Source organism: Triturus cristatus, chromosome 9, assembly GCF_964204655.1.
Source record: "Triturus cristatus chromosome 9, aTriCri1.1, whole genome shotgun sequence".
In the NCBI taxonomy this organism is placed as follows: Eukaryota; Metazoa; Chordata; class Amphibia; order Caudata; family Salamandridae; genus Triturus; species Triturus cristatus.
In genome coordinates, this window is record NC_140592.1 from 490597275 (window position 1) to 490616079 (window position 18805).

Here is an 18805-nt window from a genome sequence, read left to right on the forward strand (position 1 = left end):
ATGCTCTGTCTATTATGCTTTTAGTACCCAAAGACTGCTTATAAGCACTGAAGGCCATTTTCACTCAGAGTACAAAGGTAAATCATTCCTTTTCTGGTATGCTCGGATTTTGCCAATGCTAGTGTGTATTTCATGCTATCAGCTCTGGTCATATTGTCTTCCCGTGTACACCTGATATCACATGATGGGGGAACTCCTGCACAGTGTTGGTCTCCTGCTCCTGTGCAGAGGGTTTTGAAACTTCCCCAAGACATCTGAAGCATTTGTTTCTTTTGAGGGGGTGAAATGGAGTACAGTGTCTGTAAGGGCAGTGCTCGACATAAAGCCCTGTCCCTCTGCAACGCCACGCTCCCTCAGAAGCCCCTTCATGACTGATGAGAGTAATTTCACACCATGGCACCAAGATGGCTAAGAAAGACTTGTCGGCAGTCTCATCATGCCTGCCTTTGATACTCTTGCATGCCTGATCAGTGAGATTGACATCTGCTTGGGTTCGGGAAATACCACCTCACTCTTTCTCTCTCTTGCTCTCTCCCTCACTCTTTCCTGCCTAAAGCAATATGTGCTGACAATGTCATATCCTAGGATAAGGCTGTCAACTCCTCAAACTCCACACTATCCTAGTATTCCTTACTCTCGTAAATGCCTATGTTCTGCACAAATGGTAGTCTGGTGTGACTAGGGAGCCTTGATTGAGAGCAGGGTTCAGTCTATGCATCCTTGGAGTGTTGTGCTCTACACCTGGCATCCCTAGTGCCCTACTCAAACTCCTATGGGGATCTCTATGGCAGTGTAGGTACTTGGCCTCTCTAAGCCGACTCCCAATTTCTTTGGAATTCATCGGTATAGACTTGCCTTTTCCATCCCTCCTCTGTTGCAGTTATATTCCTCTGAAAACAAACAGGTAACATCTGGATGAATTAGGAACACTGGAGAGACTTTACCAGGATATGGTAGAAGACACAACTTTCATATGCATTTTGGGGATACCCCAAAGTATAGCTTTTTGTGGGTCAGAGGATTGACATTTTCGGGACTGGGGGAGTCTAAAGACGGCAGTTAAAATGATTACTCTGCAATGAACTCTACAAGTACAGGATGGAGAGTACATGTGGTTACATTACACAGTATCCAGTTGCCTACATTATGCAAGTCACAATTCTAGACCTAATTAGAAAGTGGCATCAACATTCTCAGAAATGTTAGACATGGTGTACTGTATGAGCTGAATAGCTCTGCTTGACAATGGATTCGGGCGCTCACAAACTGGAATGGAGTAGTGCGTTCCATAAAAACTAATAAGATAATCAAAAAACGGAAGTTGCAATATAGCACCTCCTACAGCAGGGGGCCCACCTGAAAATGTGGACTGGCAATACACCGAGCAATCTGCTTGAAGAGGGGTTCCTGGATCTTGATGAACTGAGAGGGCTCAATAACGTCCAAGATCTCTTCTATTTCCCCCAGGAACATCACCTTTTATGGAAGGAACAGACATTAATGTCAGCAGCAGGGTGAGAGGGAATAGTATAAGAGATGGGGAGGCGATGGAGTTAAAATCAGGTTAAGTGACATGATTAGGAGAGAAAAAAAACATGCATTTGTTGAATAGTGAAAGAAAAAGGAGTCTAATAGGAAAATGAGGATTAGGGAATGAAGGAGTAATCTGGAGATGAAGTCTATAAATAATGTAGGAGCCCTGAATTTTAGGAATAAATAGTGTACATTAGGAAGTAGGCTATGGGGAGAGCAGGGTAAAAGCAATAAAGTATGAGAAGAACTGGCTGGATAGACTGTTAAGAACCAAGTTGGAGAAGGGAGCGCTATTTAAGTTGAGAAGTAAGGTAGAAAGAAAGGGACACGGCTGGTAGAATAAGAGTTGTTATGTGTTCAGTAACCAAATTAATGGGGGAATTAAAGAGCTGTAAAGAGAAATACTCAATAAAGTGAATAATTGGTAAAATGTAGACAAATGAAACATGAAATGTTATTATATTCTTTGTTAAACAATTTAGAAAATAGCTGTATTCTGTTTGCTTAACAAGGTCCAGCCATCCACACGGTATATCTTACCTTTGCATGTAACCTGCTCTCTTTCGAGTGGCAAACAATCTCTCCACTGCAAAATGAGATGCACAGTTCTCACCCCACAAACTGCATTATACACTAATGGCTGCACTGTAAACAGAAGTCTGACCTCAAAAGGAAACCTGAATAGCTACTTAAGATTAGTGTGATATGGTCACATACACATGCAAACCAATATCAAAATTTGTTACTGCATGGAATATCCCCCAAGCCCTAAGGAGTGAAACACAGGATTTGGCAAAACCAGCTTAAAGATATGCCAAATTCAACCACTGACGACAACAAAGCTTGCAAGTCTACCTGTTTATCTATCCGTCTGTCTGTCTTGTCTGTCTATCTATCCAAGAAAGAAGTGACTCAAACAGATGGACTCACTAAAGAACAAAAATATATTTCCTCTACAACGTTTCAGCATCCACCTTCCTCAGGTAGTACATGATGGCAACCATCTTGTACTACACTTTGTGGCTCACTCTATCATATATATTCCAAAGAGAATTACACCAAATTTGGCAGGAAACAAGATCTTGATCCAGAAAACATGCTTTTTATGATTTGGTGTAAATTAGTTCAGTATTTCTTGAGGAAATTAAGGCTCAACAGTTATGTATATGACATGCCATTAAGGGTCAGTGGGGGATCTTTGAGGGATTCACAGGCCTGCAAGCTCAAACATGCGTTGTGATTGGCTGGCCACAACTGGAAGGAAATGTTACGGCTGCCCTCTTAGGACTCGGTCCCCATGTCCTAAAAAATAGAACAAAATAAGATATATGGGGGCAGGGTACGCTAATCCCCGGAGCCTTATAGGGTGGGGGGCCCAGTTGGAACCCCAGCCCCTGGGATTCAAATTTAAAAGATATTTTTGAGGGGGTTCTGTAGATTTACGGCGATGCTCAACATAACAATCCTGGAGAACTGTGGAACATTCGCGTATATGAAGTGCACAAAAATATGAAAGGAGGGAGTTTGGCTCCTGCAGGGGGTTGGGTGCAGGACTGGACTGCAGTTACAGTTAATTTAGGTCACAAACTATAGTTACTTGAGATAACTGTAAATGGTGAATTTCAGCAGTTATAGTAGTTTATAATGTTATGTTTTAACTGACAGTTTCTCCCTTTAACCTTTGTTTCTTCAGTTCAAAATACACACACACACACACACGAGAGAGAGAGAGAGAGAGAGAGAGAGAGAGAGAGAGAGAGAGAGAGAGAGAGAGAGAGAGAGAGAGAGTCAGACCAGAGTCTATAGTAAAACATAAGGATTCTTTGAAAGAAGGGAAATATGTTGAGATACCACCATGAGAGAGTTTCTGCAACCATGCATTGTCTCTGCAAGGTTCTGCAATCCATCAGCTGTTCTATGTGTAACTCTCTCTGCCGCCTTCATTTGCTTTTTAAGAGTGCAGGTGGGCATTGTTTAGTGGAATGTGTTGGCCGCTCTTATCAAAGTTTATGAAAAACACTGACAAACATAAGACAATTTGGAGATGCGTGAGACAGCTAAATATTGTATGAGGGTTTAACATATGAAGAAAAAAGCTTGATGTGGCTAGGATGTCTACATTAAGGGTCAAATATCAAAACTAGTGGAATTAAAAATGTAAAATAACAAATATAAATACGACTGAGAATAGTTTAAAATGGAAAAACAAAACAAAAAATAGATTAGATTTTAGAAAACGTATTCTAATCATCAGAAAAGTACAAAACTGGAATAGCATGTGCTGCAAGTTGATTGGAAGCCCATCACAACATGCCAGAAAACAAAACCTTGATAACAAAAATACATAACCACATTTGTATGACTCGGGTTCATGAACTAGAACAAAGGGTGGTGCTCAAGAACATAGGGTGTCCCTATATAATACTTCCAATCCTGCATCACAGTAGGATGTTGAGAAGGGGAATCTAAAGTCGGGTGGGCACAGTGGGGTGGTCTTGAATAACGATGTTTCACAAATGCAAAGGATGGGTAGAGAGAAGCTGAGATCCTAGCGCACCGGGATAGTGATGGTTCCTTCATCAGAGAAGCAGATAGATACAGGGATCCACAGATCTTTGTTAAACTCTGCAGCTCTGAAAATATTACATTTGGAAATTGTCAGTGCTTGAATTTGCAGAGAAGCATAGGATGCGGCTTGGAGAAAGCAAACCAAGGAAATTAGAGACGCATCTCCACCATGAGATCTCTGATGAGGAATAGCTGACATTTCGCCGCACTGCACAAAGGGAAGGGATATAAAAAAGCAATATCAACCTGTAGCTACTGTTCAATATATATATGTTAATAATTCCTTTGAGAAACCCTAATGCTTGCGGATTTGGCGGTCAGTTGTTCTTAAGCGTCTCTATACAGCACTGTTCATTTGCTGAGCACACATGCACAGCACCACTAAATACATATGTTCCTTGCTGCACAGCTGGATAGTGCACACTCCTAACATAACTAATAAATCCAGGTTGATCCCACAGTACCTCCTTCTGGGTGCATGTCTTTGGCCAGTACTTCAGCAACCCTCGGATCACCTAATAAAAAGAGAGGACAGTGATCCTTAATGACCCTTCTGACACACACACCAATGCTAAGTTCACACCCCCGTTGTCCCACATAGGCATAAGTAAAGAAAAATACAAAGTAGTAGCATTTATTTCCATCATCAATGGTTTTGAAGCCACGGTCACCTGACTGGAGCATGGAGGGGTGATGATACCTTGTATCTTCTCAATTTTTAAATATTGTTGATCGCTACGGTATGACGAACTTGACATGGTTTAGGAATGGGTTGGTAACCCTTCCCAGACCAATGGGCAGCACCACTTCTTTCTGAGACTGTCCCTGATATCCTTTAACATTGGTATCATGTGTAACTACAATCCTGAATGCTCGAACTAACAAAGTTTCTGATTCCCTTGCTTATCATCCAATAATCATCTGCACTCGTTTAGAAGTGCCCGATTGAAGCTGCCTACTCTACTGATATGAAAGCAATAAGGGAAGTTCTGACTCTTGCTTGTGTACAACCCTAGAGAGGTAACCAGTGTGGTTGTCCAGCTAATGGTTCCAATACGAGCCTGTACACGTTAGGGTTGCCTTGCATTCTCTGCCTTGTTCCCTTCACACTGTTTGCGCCTGCTGTGTCCTGGTGTAGGCCGATGGCTGCTCAATTTATCAGTACACTGATTTTGTGCGCTGTAGTCTGATATTTCTTGAGTTTCCGGGCTGCTACCTCAGAGCACCGTATCAGGAAACACCATGGCATGGAAGACCTGTCAAGACAATGATGGCAGATATTGCTTCGAAAGAGTGGACCATCCTAAGTAAGAAGGTTCGTCCACAATCATGTCGGCCCTGGGGATGCCATGCTTAGAGGGTTTTCTCATTGATTTGCCAGGGGCAAAAACAACATTCCTGACCTGTGAATGAGCCAAGACACACAACCGAGGAGGGCAGATTGGACAGATGTCAATTTTTGAAGGACACTTCAGAATTTCCTTCCTTTATATTATCTCAATTGATGGGCAAGAAGGTAGCCAGAGTAATTGTTTAGATTTCCCATAAGTGAAATCCGCAATTCACAAAATATATCATCCCCAGGAATTATGGAAATGCATGTATGGATATAGCATCAAACTATGAATTACAGTTTTTTAATCCAATTATGATTGTGCAATAAACATTTTTACACACGTAAAACACATAGAGGGCAAATAACAAGTGTCATTATATTATGCCATCAATGTGTTTTTGCAACAATACTATCAAAATAAATCTTGTAAATGTATTTAAACAACTGATTGTGAAGAAACCATAGTCAGCAACCTGAATGCAGCACATTAGTGGGTTTAGCAGCATGCAATACACACATTTCCTCCGTTCAATTACTGAAAAGATAACCTAGCTGAAAAATACTGAAAACAGGCACGTCTTTCCACAACTCCAACGAATGCTTGCCCTTCAATCCACTTGTCAATCCATATATTTCTCTAACCAAAGTTACATTATTATTTTGACAGGCTGTTACTTACATGCTCTGTTAACGTAGCATCTTTCTCCAAGAACTGCACCACACAGTATGCAAGCTGAGGAAGACAAGAGACAGAAAGCACCAGCTATTAACTCGCAATCAAGAAGAACACAGACCAACAGCGTGGGGAACAGAGGCAGGGCGAACATGAGGGCCTATGGAAGCAATCTGGCTCATTGGACTAGCACAGCAGATTGAAATACAATTATCATTGTATCCGACAGAGGCAGATAAGAAAGGGACCATATAAGTAAAAACACAGCACGCTATGCTTAATTTGAGCTGGTGCTTTCCGGTGCTCAGCACCGGCACTTAATTGTCAGGACCGGGGCTTGTACCAGCCTGCCACATAGTGGCACTTTTAAAAATTACTATTGACTGCCGCCCAAGCCTTTCTTATAGCTTTGGGGGCCTAGAGAGGGCGGAATTGTCACACTTTTAAGAGTGTGATGATTAGTAATTGTGTTGGTACTGCGATTGGCAGTGCGGGCAGGGGCAATGTGTGGTGTAAACTGCTAGGGCCTCCTAACGAGGGCCATAGCACTTCTTCTTTTACAAATTAAGCACTAGCAGCTACCTTATGGAATGTTTGCATTGTGCAATATTAGCCAGCCATAACAGTACCTTAGTGCTATTTGGGTCGTAGTCTTTTAGTGATGGGCTGTGGAAAAGATGTTGCTCCCAGGAGACATTATGTTGTGTGAACCTCAACTGTCAATTGTGTAACCTCTAAATTGTTAATTCACCCTTGACCAGGGGGTTAAGGTGTCTCCTGTATGTGTTTTCATTTCATTATTTCTTGTGATGTGATATGTAGGTGGCGTTTCTTTGGTATAGGATGCTGTTGGGTAGAGTGTTACTATAGTGGGAGTCTGGAATGGCGATAAGTTCAATGGTGTGTTTTGGTAATGTAGTGGGTGGGGTATGTCTGGTACTTATTTCGTGGTTGGTGTTGTGGTACAAGTGGTGTGCTTTGCAGCTGAATCTGTGTGTTGTTTTGGCACCTGGTATGGTGTAATGTGGTCATATACTGTGATGGATGGCAAGAGCTTGGTTATTTGTTTTCCTATTTTTTGATTGTACTGTGTTTGGATGGTTCTACGCTTCACTTACTTTGTATGGTGTGTAGGAAGCTTGTGGCAGGTATTATGTGTTGTATAAAGAGGAGTGGCAGATTGTCACAATAAAGGGCATTTGGTAATCATGTCTGGTTTGCTTTTTTTTTGTATGAGATATTGTGTTAGCTGTGGTATGGTCTAATGTGATGATGTGTAGTTTGGTGGTTTTAATGTGTGCACTAATGTCCTGGATTTTTCTTCATTCGAATGCTGGTGTTATGTTGATGGAGCACAGATGAGTAGTATGATTAGAGTTGGCATGGTCTTATGAGGTATTGGTGTTATGTTCGATATTCTTCTGAAGTATGGGAATGTTAAATGTGATGTAATCTTGGGTTGGCCAGTGTTGTATGGTGGTAGAACAGGATGGCCTACTTTTGATCTGTTGATGCAGGAGGTTTGGTCGCTGGCATCTTATCATTTAAAATGTGGTCAGGTGTGTTGTTACCATGTGTTTGACAGTTTAATGTAAGGTTTTATCTGGGGTGGTGCAGTCCGATATGATAAATACTGTATCTGTAGGCTGAATGAACCATGCCAGAGAATTTTAGAAAATGAGCCGCCAAATTATTTGTTAAACAGTCAGTCAGAAGGAAATATAATTCCAATGTCAGTAAAATCAAGGGAGGCGTCTTTCCGAGCAGAAGTGATGTGAATAGATCCGCAAAACCATACCTGTGCGTGAAATATTGAAAGTGATTTGACTGAGTGGAGTGGCAGTAGTACACGCACTAGAAATTGCTTATGTTCTGCCTTCAAAGGAAGTGCAAAGCCATTGATAATACTGTAAAAGAAAGTAATACAATGTTAGTTTGCCGCAAACACTATAGGCTCGTCAATGAATTGCTTTATTCTTGGACCTAAACAAATAAATGCACAAAAGACAATTGTTATATTCTCAATATAAAAGTAAAAAAATGCCCAGTGTATGCTGAATATACTAGAAACGGTTGGATGTCAGAACAGTATGTACAAACATATCGTCTGGCATAAATATGATGCCCTAACTATAATGTACAATAATATCGTTCTATTGGGTGTACATTTTCCATTATTAACTCCAATGGGGGAATAGTCCTGTAGACAATATTCAGGACACGATGTTTACATCAGAGGATATTCTGAAAATAAGGACCCTCACCTTACTAAGACCATAAAACCGGAAACCTTTCAGCCATGTTCCTGAACTAAAAGTGTCATGTAAACCATCATAAAGGTTTGAGTCTTGTCGGAGGAGTGGATTAAGGGATAGATGTGCTACATTATATTATAGCCATGAAATCATGGATTTGCTATCTCTTTTTCCCCCCAAATACTTGTATGCAGTGATATTTGTCCATATTTGGACACAGATTCTGCAGACAAAATGAATGATCTACATAAATTACATAGGTAGAAAGATCAATGTTAAGTATGCTATAGCGTTTTAGAGGGTTGTGAAAACCTAATATGGCAATCAATGAATCTGATGTGTTTTATTCTTGTTAAATAAACAAATCAAAATACAAAATACAATTAAAATAATTTAAAGTTAAGCCTAATATAAAAGTTATAATATGAGCAGAGTATGCTGAATGTCCTAGGTGTCTGCTAATCCCCAATATGGAAAATGAACCATGGTCATAAAAATACATATATGCAACGTTGAAGTTATATATAATATAGCATCACTGAATGCCCATGTACAGACAGGATTCGGTTTAGTAACTAGGGTTGTGATTTTAGTCTCGCACATAGAATTTTCAAAAAATGACAACTATGAAGCCACAACAGGCATTGCTAGAGGATTGGTCTACCATCACACACATATTTCTCCCCGCAACCTGGCCACAATCTCTCACCAATAAACCTAATCCAAACAAAGCTGAATAAGTTCTTATCTCCAACGACACAAACACAAGATATGGCTCTTAGTTATGAGCCTGAAAAGATTCATGTCCCAGTATACAACCTGCACTTATTCACTCAGACTGTAGAGTGACAGAAGCCACAAGAATTAGGAGATCCAAAATGCAAAGGCATAGGCTTTCTCTGCTTTTCAAAGTAAAATCAGAGTTATGGAAACCACATTTCTGAGCCACAATTCAACTCTAGGTATTTATACATTCAGGTGTCAGCAGTGTCCTTCTCAGCCCCTCCCCACCACCCCCACCTCCTGGCATCCATCTGGCAGCCATAAAGAGAAGTGATTGCCTTTTAAACAGCCAATGAAGATTCAATAAAATTAATCACACTGAACTTGAGCAACCTACACCGGTTGTTCTTTAAATCCTATAGATTCAGAAGAATCGCTGCAAGCTGCAGAACATATCTCTGGTAGTCAATAGAACCACCAGCAACCAAGCTTCAAAGGTGTGAGCAACTTAAAATAAAACTGCAATCAAGCCATCTCCATGTATGCACCACGACTATTGAAAAAAAACCTAACTTTAGATCAACCACATCTGTGGTGCAATTCCAAAAAGGGCTCAAAAGTCTCACATTGTGCTCTCCATGTAGGAATCATGGCCTTAACTACTAGGATCCCTCTCTACAATAGCACCCATCTAGGACATTGCAGCTTGTACAATTTTTCAGACTTACCTCTGCTCTGCACTTGTACAGCAATATGTTGGTATTTGCTCTAATCACTGGTGGATATCACTTAGGATCTCAGGATTCTGGCATGGTACATTATTATTACATGGAAGTAACATTGTCTACATTGATTGGACTGTGACCCAAAACATGGTTAGCAGAAACAACTCCAATCAGTACATTTAGTGTGTCCTGTATGGAGAATAGCTAACTAAGGACATTGGTGTTGTATCTCTACAGTGGATGAGTGTCTGATACAAATTCAATATTCAATAGACTTTATTCGATCTATCGAGATAGACCATAAAAGTACAGGATAATTAAAAAGATTACAGTACGATACATGCAAGAGTGTCTGATACATTAGTCAATGTGCACCAATAAGATGTAACTACCATTGCAAAATATTCACTGTACCATTCATTGTTATGTTACATGTTTTAACTCTACTGTGCACAATTGCAGAGCTTCTTGAGACAGGATTATTGAATATAATCGATTGAAAGAATCATATGGTGGGAAAAGAGGGAGGATGAGGACAATTAAAACACATGATACAAGTGAAATCAGCATGGAATCAACCAGCCAGAAGATACAACAAGATGAAAAAAAGCGGTTTTTAAAAAGCTAGTGTTAGAAATGTGCCCTTTCTGTAGTGTCATCCTGAATTATTTGCCTCTTTTGCTCGCTATCGAACTCTGCGCTTTAATCCTGCTAACCAGTGGTAAAATGCTTGTCTTCCTTCTTCCAATCCGTTGAAATTGGACTGCACCTGATTGGCATATTTAACTTACCTATAAGTCCTGAGTATATGGTACCAACTGGGTATCCAGGGGCTGTAATTTTAATGTCACCAGTGTGCTACAGCACTCATAGTGCCACCTACTGCATTGACAATGCAAATATGACTGCACTCATGCCACCAGTAGCCTGGGTGTGCAGGTTTAAACTGCAAATTCGACCTGTCAAAATAACCCCTTTTGACAGTCCTAAATCTTCCTATTGAATATAAGCATCACCCCATAATAGGTATTATAGCCTATTAGGGCAGGGTGTATGGTATTTAAGAGTAGGACATGTAAAAGTTTAATGTTTAACATGTACTTAAAGTAAAAAGGCCCAAAAGGTAATTTTCACTGTAGACGGGTTAGCTGTTCCATAGGAAAGCAATATGATACATTATCAAGTTTAATACATTTTATCTCTGCCCAGGAATCAACTGGTGATGTATTTCAAAGAATCTTTTTATAAGTTAAACAAAATCCAATGTAATGGTAAAGTCAAATTTTGTCTATTAGAGAAAAGGACCCATCTGGACCCTCATCAGCACTAGAGACTGCATCCCCCAACCGCCACCGTGTCAGGGGACGCACCTGCAAGATGTTATAAAAAGGGGTGGGGCCTCCACAGACACGATAAAAAGCACTGCACAAGCCCGCTCTAAGGGAGACTTACAAGTGTGACATTGTGGATAGTAACCACCCTGGACCTTCATCGGCATTGGAGACTGTATCCCCCATCCTCCACCATACCAGGGCCTCACCTGCAAGCCGTTGTGAAAAGGGTGCAGGGCCTCCACCGACGCGTTGAATGACAATGCACACGCCTGCTCTGCAGGAAACTTACAAGTGTGGTTAGTGACCTCCCTGGACCTTCATAAGCACTGAGGACATAATCCTACACCATGCCACGGGGCTCACCTGTAAACTGTTGTGAAAAAAGTGCAGGGCCTCCACCGACACACTGAAAAGCACTGCACAAGCCAGATCTATGGAGGACTTACAAGTGTGGCATATTGGATAGGAACCTCCCTGGACCTTCATCAGCACTGGGGACTGCATCCCCATTCTCCACTGCGATAGGGGCCTCACCTGCAAGCTTTTGTGAAAAGGGTGCATGTCTCCATGATGCGTTGAATGGCGCTGTGCAGGCCCGCTCCGCGGGAGACTTACAAGTGTGGTATTATGGCTAGTGACCTCCCTGGACCTTCATCAGCACCGAGGACTGCATCCTACACCATGCCAGAGACCTCGACTGCAAGCTGTTGTGAAAAAGGGGCGGGCCTCTACCTACGTGCTGAAAAGCACTGCACAAGCCAACTCCAGAGGAGACTTACAAGTATGGCATTGTGGATAGGGACCCCCCTGGACCTTCATCAGCACCGGTGCCTGCATTCCCCATCCTCCACCGTGCCTGGGGCCTCACCTGCAAGGTGTGGTGAAAAGGGGTAGGGCTTCCGCAGACATGCTGAAAAGCACTGCACAAGCCTGCTCCACGGGAGACTTACAATGTGTCATTGTGGATAGTAACCCCCCTGGACCTTCATCAGCACTGGGGACTGCATCCCCCATCCTCCACCGTACCAGGGGCCTCACCTGCAAGCTGTTGTGAAAAGAGTGAGGGCCTCCACCGACGCATTGAATGGCGTTACGCAGGCCTGCTCTGCAGGAGACTTACAAGTGTGGCATTGTGGCTATTGACCTCCCTGGACCTTAATCAGCACTGTGGACTGCATCCTACACCATGCCAGGGGCCTCACCTGCAAGCTGTTGTGAAAAGGGGGCAGGACTCCACATACGCACTGCGCAAGCCCGCTCTGTGGGAGACTTACAAGTGTGGCATTGTGGCTGTTGACTACCCTGAACCTTCATCAGCACCAGTGACTGCATCCCCATCCTCCAATGTGCCAGGGGCCTCACCTGCAAACTATTGTGAAATGGGTGCAGGGCCTCTGCCGACGTGTTGAATGGTGCCGGCCAAGCCCACTCCGCGGTTAGACTTACAAGTGTGGCATTGTGGCTAGTGACCTCCCTGGACCTTCATCAGCACTGAATACTGCATCCTCCACCATGCCAGGGGCCTCACCTGCAAGCAGTTGTGAAAAAGGGGTGGGCCTCCACCTATGATCTGTGCAAGCCTGTTCTGTGGGAGACTTACAAGTGTGGTTTTGTGGCTATTGACCACCCTAGATCTTCATCAGCACCGGGGACTGCATCCCCCATTTTCCACCGTGCCTAGGGCCTCACCTGCAAGCTGTTGTGAAAAGGGGGTGGAGCCTCCACAGATGCGCTGAAAAGTGCTGCGCAAGCCCGGTCCACAGGAGACTTACAGCACTGGAGACTACATCCCCAATCCTCCACCGTGCCAGGGGTCTCACCTGCTAAATATTGTGAAAAGGGGGCCAGGCCTCCATCGGCATACTGAAAAGTGCTGCACAAGTCCGTTCCATGGGACGTGCCCTGGCCAAGGGTGGGCCCCTCCATGCCCCCTGGAGCCCAGAGTAGGCTGGGCTGGGCCAGCCCCTTTGGATTTTATATTTGAGGTATGTGCTTCTTTCCTCTGGCTTTGCCATATTATTGACTGGAGTTTGCCACAACGCTTTGCTAGTGTGCGAGATAATCATAACAGGGAAGAGGAAAATGGAAGGAGGACCAAATACTGCTAGCCCCCCCCCCGTAACTACCTCGATCTAGAGGATGATTCAGCAAGCTGTGAGTGTCATCAGTAATGAGATTGGCCTCACAGGAAGAAGACTCTCCCTTACTATGGTCAATGGGACGAGACTGAAAAGTAAATCCCTTATTTCTCCCTTTTCTTCTGCTCTTCCCTTAAATACAGCAGGTCATCCTTGATTTCTTTCTCCTGTGCCTAATTTGGATGCTGCACATCCTGCTGTGATATTTCGCTCTCCTGATAGTCCACAGCCTAGTGTAGTGGCTATGTGCCTAAAGCGAATGACTAGACCTTGACTAGATGAAACTGCCATTCAAACCATCCTCCCCGCTGTATCTTGCAGCTTTCCCAGATATAGTTACAGTCCAGGCAGTTAAATCGCCAGTGGGGAACAGGGAGGGTGATTTTATACCAGATCTCATTGGAACAGGGAGTCTGATTGAGGGCTGTTTGGTCAGGGCAATAAAGCTTTTACAGACCGAACAGGCCCCAGTTCTTACACAATTGGATGCTATTGAACGCTCATTATGCGACCTCAAACAGTCGCAGGATTTATCTGGTCAGGATTCTAGTGTATTAGTTGTGGTAAATCCGAATGAGGAAGGGACCCAAAGATTATAGCAAAATAATCCATCTAGGCACCCCTCCAGCCTAACTTCTACTTCATCTTTAAGACCTACTCAAGATTTCTCATGGTTGGGGCTCAATACATTTGCTATGCAAATGAGTAAATGTGGTTCTTCCAAGTATATTGGCTGCAATCAAGCTGAGGCTCATTCTAATCAAATTGGGAATTGTCGAAATTCGAGGTGGTGGTCATGCTCAATTGATAAAGCGGCGGGTGATAGGTCTTCCTCCTGCCCTTATGTGATAATTCTCTCAGGGGAACCACCTCTGCGGAAAGACCAAAACAAGACCATGAAGACTTATCGAACAAAACTTTGAACTGGCTGAGATGTATAGAAATTTTCCATTTTCTACGACTAATAATGTTTTGCTGACAAGGAGGGTGGGCTGGATTGGAGCAGGACTGGTGGACTGGCAAGGAGATTGTATTACTGATAATTTTGGATCACCCTTTTTGGTTCAGAGCTTATGTTTTGGGCGCACGAGCACTCAGTATGATAATAGTAATACTGTTCTTTACCTCTGGACTATTTGTATAAACCAGACCTTTGAGTTGCCCGGGACAGTAACTGGCTGCAGAGAGGGGCCCTTACCTCAACAGTCCCAAAAGCACCAAATATCCCCAACTTTACTCCATTCGGAATCTAGACTCATAATCGGTTTCATGCACTACAAGATATAGACTGACTCAATGGGGGCAGCCTGCTTCCCATTCTGCTGTTTGTGATTGTGAGCGCTTGGTTCAAGTTAGGAGGAAGGTGGTCACTATTGGAAAGAAGGTTTCTTTTGGGACATATAATACTCTTGAGGTACTGAACCGGAATGTGGCAGGGGTCTCTATTAGTTGATAAACATGGGATGAATCTGTATAAATCCTTTTGGATTGTTTGTCTACAAGAGAGTTGGGATGCTAGGGGTACTGCTTTCCTTGATGGGTATGCTGCTTTTTGTGTTAATGCCATACCCTCGTAACATGGGAGAGCAAAGGGGGTTTGGTGAAATTTGTAAGCCAACGCTTAGGTTGTGATAAGGGGCTAGTATCTTTTGACTCAAGAAAAATCTTAGGCGCTCTTTTATTTTTACTGCACAGGCTAAGGGTTTTCGTACTTAATGTTTATAATTCACTATCATCGGACACACCACTGGAGGCAGATCTAAAAAAAATCCTAGAAGACTTGCTCAGTCTTTGTCCTCTGATTTTGATAGCTGGGGATTTTCACTCATTCCTGTCAAGGTGATATTCTAAATCTCAAGTTATCAGAATTAAATCTTATTAATCTTTTGACTAAGGATGAGTATGATTCTCCTGACTTAGTCCCATCATTTTAGGGAATAGTTGTGAGAAGTTGGCCTGGCATATGCTGTCTCCTAGTTATAGGGACACCTTGCACCAGTCCAATTCGACTCTTATTGATGATAGGTTTAAGACAACCTTTAAAGAAAGCTATCCTAGTGGTAGCTGTGGAGAGCAGCCTTCAGGCTAAGTCTTGAAGGAGTGTTAAGCTTATTGTTTTACCATAGATAACCTCTTGAATAACCAAATGAAAGAGTAGCCCACACAGGTATATCTATAAAATATATGTATTTATTCTAGACCGAATCCCACAGTCTCTTTATGAAGCTGTGGCAAAGTTACAATTCAAACAAGCATTTATAAACACAATAAATAGCACAGGAATCACAGGGCCCCAGGGGGGGACCAAACCATATATCAAAAAAGTGGTATAAGAACCACGACAATTCTACAGACAATGCCTAGGGCATTTAGGATCGCTGGCCCCTTAAGAATCCACTCCAGGTTATGAGGAAGGGGACCCACAGGAGGCGCGTGCAGTGGAAATAGCTGCTATCGGGATCTCTATTATAGCCTATGGAGAATGTCGCGGTTGAAATTACACAGATTAAAGTCACTTCTAGCAGGAGAACAAAGTTAAAACTTTAGACTTAAGCTTTTGAGGAGCCCACTACCACGAGAGTACCGAGTTACCACTGTTACCTGCCCCAGGGAAGCCGGGTGCATAGGTCGTTTTCGATGTCGGGTCGCGGGCTGATTTTCTATAGGAAAATGTTCAAAAGTGCTGCTAGCCAAAAGCGTTGATGATGCCGTGAAGATCAAAGATGTGAAGATTGTAGAGAAGAACATGAAAGCAGAGGGGACAGAGTCTGGGTCACGGCAAAGTGACCAGGAGGCTCAAAGCAAAGAGCCCTTCGATGTCGGGTGCTTCAGGTGCAAAGTGGTGTAGCTTGGATCTGCAGCCACGGGCTCCGGGAGGCTTCAAGGAAGGCCAGCTTCTGGAGGGCGACTGTCCCACGTTGGATGAGGGTCGCTGCGGTGTTAGTGTCCGGATTGGATCCACTAAGCCTTGGCAACCGCAACCCATGCAAGATGAACAAATCTGCTACAGTACAGACCCACGAGGTCTGGGAGAGGTCTCCTTTGGGGAGACTGTAGAGCAGGCCTGGAGCAACCAGGGGAACTCTTGATTGTCGAAATAGACCTCCGCTGGGGCCCACAAGTCGAGAGACAAGGGACCACAGGAGGCGGCAATTTGGAGTGCGTAAAAGGGCACCCACGGGCCATCCGAGGGGGCTAGGGTGCTGGTCTTTGGCACAATTGCTGTAGAGTGGTTGGCTCGTAAGCGGGCCAAAGCACAATTTCCCCACTGGTCAGGGTCATGTGCTACGCAAGAGGTGGCCGGTGTTGTGGGGTATTGGGGATCTCGGCACCCACGCGGTCCACGGTGCCCAAACTCGTTGAGCACCCTCACTGGCCTCTGGGATGCGCTGGAAACCCACCTCAAGGGTGCTGGAAGTCGTCGAAGTCCGTAGGAGCAGTGAAGTTCCAACCGGGTCACTTGCAGTGTTTCAGGTGCCTGACAAGCAGGGGGGTAACTCCTTTATCCCAAGGGAGATTTCTTCCGTCAGCTGGGCAGCAGCAAGTCGAAGGTCAAGACTGTAAAGTTCAAGATTAATCTGAGGCTCTGGAGCCACGTTATTCACCTTTATCCCCAAGATTAGGGGAGTGTCCAGAGTAGTGTCCACCAATGAGAGGTGAGGCGGGAAAGGGTGACTACACCCTCTCCCCTTTGTGTGTTTCCCGCCTGGGCGAGGGGCAGGATGCCCCTGAACCGGTTCCAAGTGGTGTATGCAGAATGAGGGCTCTGCAGCTGCCTACGTGCAACTCTGAAAGGACATTTGGTGCACCCACCCTGTTCCAATCCACATTATCCTGTCTGGGGAGATGCTAGCACCTCCCTGCCACAGGAGCCCTATTGTCCAGCTGGCGAGGTTGGGGTGTTCCCCAGCAACAGCCAGCCAGGGTCGTGTAGGTGGTGGGCAGTAGCCATTTTGTGTTACTTGTGCACTTTTAAATTGGTGTCCAAATTCTACCGCTTTTCTCATATCTCCCCTCTAGCAGGGGGGAATCGTACCCTCATGCCCATGGCTGGACTGGGGGTATGATTCCTACATGTTTGACACCAAACACGATATGGTTCTGTGTAGCCATTCTCAAGTTATCGCGATATACTTATAATGCGGTTAAGAGTATATGGTATGGCTACACTACAAACAACCCAGCAATGATTTTACGAAGGTTGCAGGGAGGTCCTACTCACGTAGGGGTCCCCCCTCACACATACCTCAGCACTCTGCCTTTTAGGATTAGCAAGGCCTGCTATAGGGGTGACCGATGAGAGTATATGTGTTGTAATGGGGTGGGATATAGGGTACCTATATCCCTGTAAGGGGTGCTAGCACCACCTTACCCAGACTACAGTAGTGGTCTGGTGGTGCCAGTTTGTATGGCTGACCCAGGGTGGCACAATAAGTGCTGCAGCCCTGGTAGGCCTACTGAGGGACCCATGCCCTGGGTACCTAGGGTACCATCTACAAGGGACTGTCAGGGCATCCTCAGCATCCAATTGGGTTGTACCTAGGGTACTCACATCGTTTAACAGAGGAAGCAGATAGGCTGGGGTCCTGGATAGCAGGGCCACAGCCTGGCTAGAGTCATAAAACAGCAAAAACATCAGCAAAAAGTTGGGGGCAACTATGCAGTCGATGCCACTCTCCTACAATAGTCCTTAGCTCTACTATCGACTTCAGCTTCCATTTTGCTGTCTCTTAATAAATTTAAGCCCCAATGTAATGCAGATAGTGACCATAATACACTTATAGAGGAGCTTAAGTGGTGTGAATCTGGGGATTAAAGCTCTAATAGGTATAAAGAAACTCTTGTAACTAAATAGCAGGATCGCAGAATAGGTTCGGGTAAGATTATTCCGGAGGACTTTTTGAGGAATTTGATGCAAAGATGCAGAACTGACTTAGAAACTCCTGAAAGTTATTCTGGACTCATTCAAGAATATTTGCAAAGAAGTACAGACTGCCCTCATTAGGAAGGGGAGAAGGGTAGATAGACATGGCCCAAAATGGGTTGATAAGAGTTGGACAGAGGTCCATAAAGAGCTGATGATGGCCCTTCATAAGAAACCAAGATCCAAAGAGGCAGTAAAGGAGGCTTGAAGGCAGTACTATATGGCCTGCAGAAATCGGGAAAGCATTCTTAAAAGGGAAGCATGGGAACAGTTAACAGCTGCTTGCTTGTTGAGAGATAGCTCGGCCATCTGGAAAGTAGTAAGTCAGCCCCACTTTAATGAGGGAGCTATTCTAGATATGGCCCAATCAATTCCAGCTCAGGAATGGGTCACACACTTTGAGTTCATCTACTCGAATAATAGTAATGCCCCTTCTATCTTTCAATCAATCAATCAATCAAAGACATTTATAGAGCGCACTACCTACCCGTAGGGTCTCAAGGCGCTTAGAGGGGGGGGGGGGGGTGCCGTTACTGCTCGAACAGCCAGGTCTTGAGCTTCTTCCTGAAGGAGAGGTGGTCTTTTGATAGAGGGAC

At 44.0% G+C, this 18805-nt stretch overlaps 1 protein-coding gene across 1 annotated transcript in view; it reads right to left on the reverse strand.

Moving 5' to 3' along the window:
* Positions 1-18805, reverse strand: part of PPP2R5B (protein phosphatase 2 regulatory subunit B'beta) — a 450317-nt gene that overhangs the window by 15888 nt on the left and 415624 nt on the right. The window contains exons 7-10 of the mRNA XM_085625465.1: positions 7909-8017; positions 6117-6170; positions 4566-4616; positions 1357-1476 (exon numbers count right to left, since the gene is read on the reverse strand). Of these exons, the coding sequence (XP_085481591.1) occupies positions 1357-1476; positions 4566-4616; positions 6117-6170; positions 7909-8017 (334 nt within the window). The remainder of the gene's footprint in view (positions 1-1356; positions 1477-4565; positions 4617-6116; positions 6171-7908; positions 8018-18805) is intronic.